This window comes from Triticum aestivum, chromosome 3B (assembly GCF_018294505.1).
Source record: "Triticum aestivum cultivar Chinese Spring chromosome 3B, IWGSC CS RefSeq v2.1, whole genome shotgun sequence".
In the NCBI taxonomy this organism is placed as follows: domain Eukaryota; kingdom Viridiplantae; phylum Streptophyta; class Magnoliopsida; order Poales; family Poaceae; genus Triticum; species Triticum aestivum.
The window spans coordinates 750,686,125-750,687,983 of record NC_057801.1 but is presented as its reverse complement, the minus strand read 5'-3'; the positions used below and the strand labels follow the sequence as shown (position 1 = coordinate 750,687,983).

General features: G+C 46.5%; 1 protein-coding gene across 1 annotated transcript in view; it reads left to right on the top strand.

Annotated features, from left to right (window-relative positions):
- LOC123067817 (uncharacterized) overlaps positions 1-1,293 on the top strand; it is a 5,181-nt gene extending 3,888 nt beyond the window's left edge. Inside the window, exon 4 of the mRNA XM_044490441.1 lies at positions 960-1,293. Within this exon, the coding sequence (XP_044346376.1) occupies positions 960-1,159 (200 nt within the window). The 3' untranslated portion in view covers positions 1,160-1,293. The remainder of the gene's footprint in view (positions 1-959) is intronic.
- Positions 1,294-1,859: the final 566 nt, after the last annotated feature.

Below are 1,859 nucleotides of genomic sequence, written 5' to 3'. Positions count from 1 at the left end.
CCATTGGAAATCGACCTTAGCTGGCAATACCAACTCGCCTACCCCGGCCTGCTATGTCGCCTACCCAGTCGACCTAGTTGCCCACACACACCCCCACCGCTCGAAAATCGCCTAAGCCGGCAATACCAACTCGCCTACCCACGACGTGCTAGGTCGCCTAACCTGTTGACCTACTCGCCCACACGGGACCCCCACACCCATCGGAAATCGACTTGAGCCGGCAATACCAACTCGCCTAACCCCGGCGTGCTAGGTCGCCTAACCAGTCGACCTAGTCGCCCACACGGGGCCCCCACATCCCATCGGAAATCAACCTCAGCCGAGAAGGCTTTTTTCTTTTCATTTTTACGTTGGCATGGAAGGCTGTCAGTACTATGGTGGATTTAATTTCCAAGAAAATCCTTTGGTATGATGTTGCCTCCTCTTTCAACCTTGCCATTGGCATCCTAGTAAATAATAGGAGTATGTAGATAGTGTGAAGTGTTCATATAGGCAAAGACTAAAGAGGTTGTGATTCTGTTATACTGTTTGTCCACCTACTACAGAACCTCATGATTCATACAATTTCATTGTGAATTGCCTGGAGAGGTTCCGCAGTACAAGACCGTGATTTCTACATTGCAGGAGAGTCATAGTTTACTCCTTTTTTGCTGCTATAACTGGTTTGAGGAAACACATCCTGAACCTGAAAGGCTTGTACCTGACGTGTAATTGACTTACAGGATTTCAGAAATCACCAAAATCAAACCAAACTCAGTGAGCAGCTTTTACAGGGTTGCATGATTTTTTCTACTACTAGTTTTCAGGCTTTTTTCGCCTGGCTACTTTTGTGTTTTTGTAAGCAACTAGACTTTACTACAAGTTTTTTTTGTAAGCAACTACAAATAAATTATTGACCAGCTTTTACTCTACACAGATTACTAACACAAATAACTCTGCTTCTTTTCTCTTCTTTTTAGGAGAAACAAAGGTGCAAGACAATAGAGAAGATACAATTCAAGATTCAGCAACTTTTATCTACCATCCAGTTCTACAAGGCACGGGGGTGCAAGAACAGGGGACAAGATCCAAGTCATGTTCTGCAAACACTTTGTTACAGGGGGCAATTTTTGCAACTAGAAGATTAGGGGGGAGGGGGACAGAGTGGGAAATCCACTAGTTCTAGAACTAAAAGAAGTTCATGGCCAAAATAGTTGGAACAACACTTTTACCTTTGCTGTTTTTCATTGGGAGAAACTTGCCCAGCTCTGCCAATATTTTTGCCCACAATTCACCAGAAATTTTGCCTGATCAGCATGAAGAGTTGCAGATACAATTACGTTTTCAGAATTTCCTCATGATCTTTTGCCTTGTTTTCGTCTCTATTTTACTCTGTTTTTTCGCTGTGGGAGAAGAGCTCCACAACGCTAGGCCATGGCGTCCAGCGGTGGCTGGGGGAAGGAGCTGTACGGGGGATCTGGGCTGGTGGGCGTAAGATTTTCTGTGCTGGATGGAGGGGAGGATCACGTGAGGGAAAGGATGGCTGGTTGTCAGGACGTGGCAACAAGATGGGGAAGCTGGACTTGCCTTCTTTAGCACATGGGGTGGGGGACCGACAGGGCACTTTCCTTAATTGCACTTTCCTTAATTAACGGGTGGGGGACCACAATTGGGGACCTTAATTCAGAAAGGCCACCGATAGGCGCCGGTCGACCGGCCCAATTTGGACCGGTCACCGCGTGGGCGTTAGATTTGATCCACTGTAACCGTACGATTGTACGCGTCATCTTCTTCCCCACCTTATCTTCAGGCAATCATGGAAAAAAACCAGAAAATCACTCCCGTAGACAGCATCCATGTCCCAATGTCCACCGGGATTT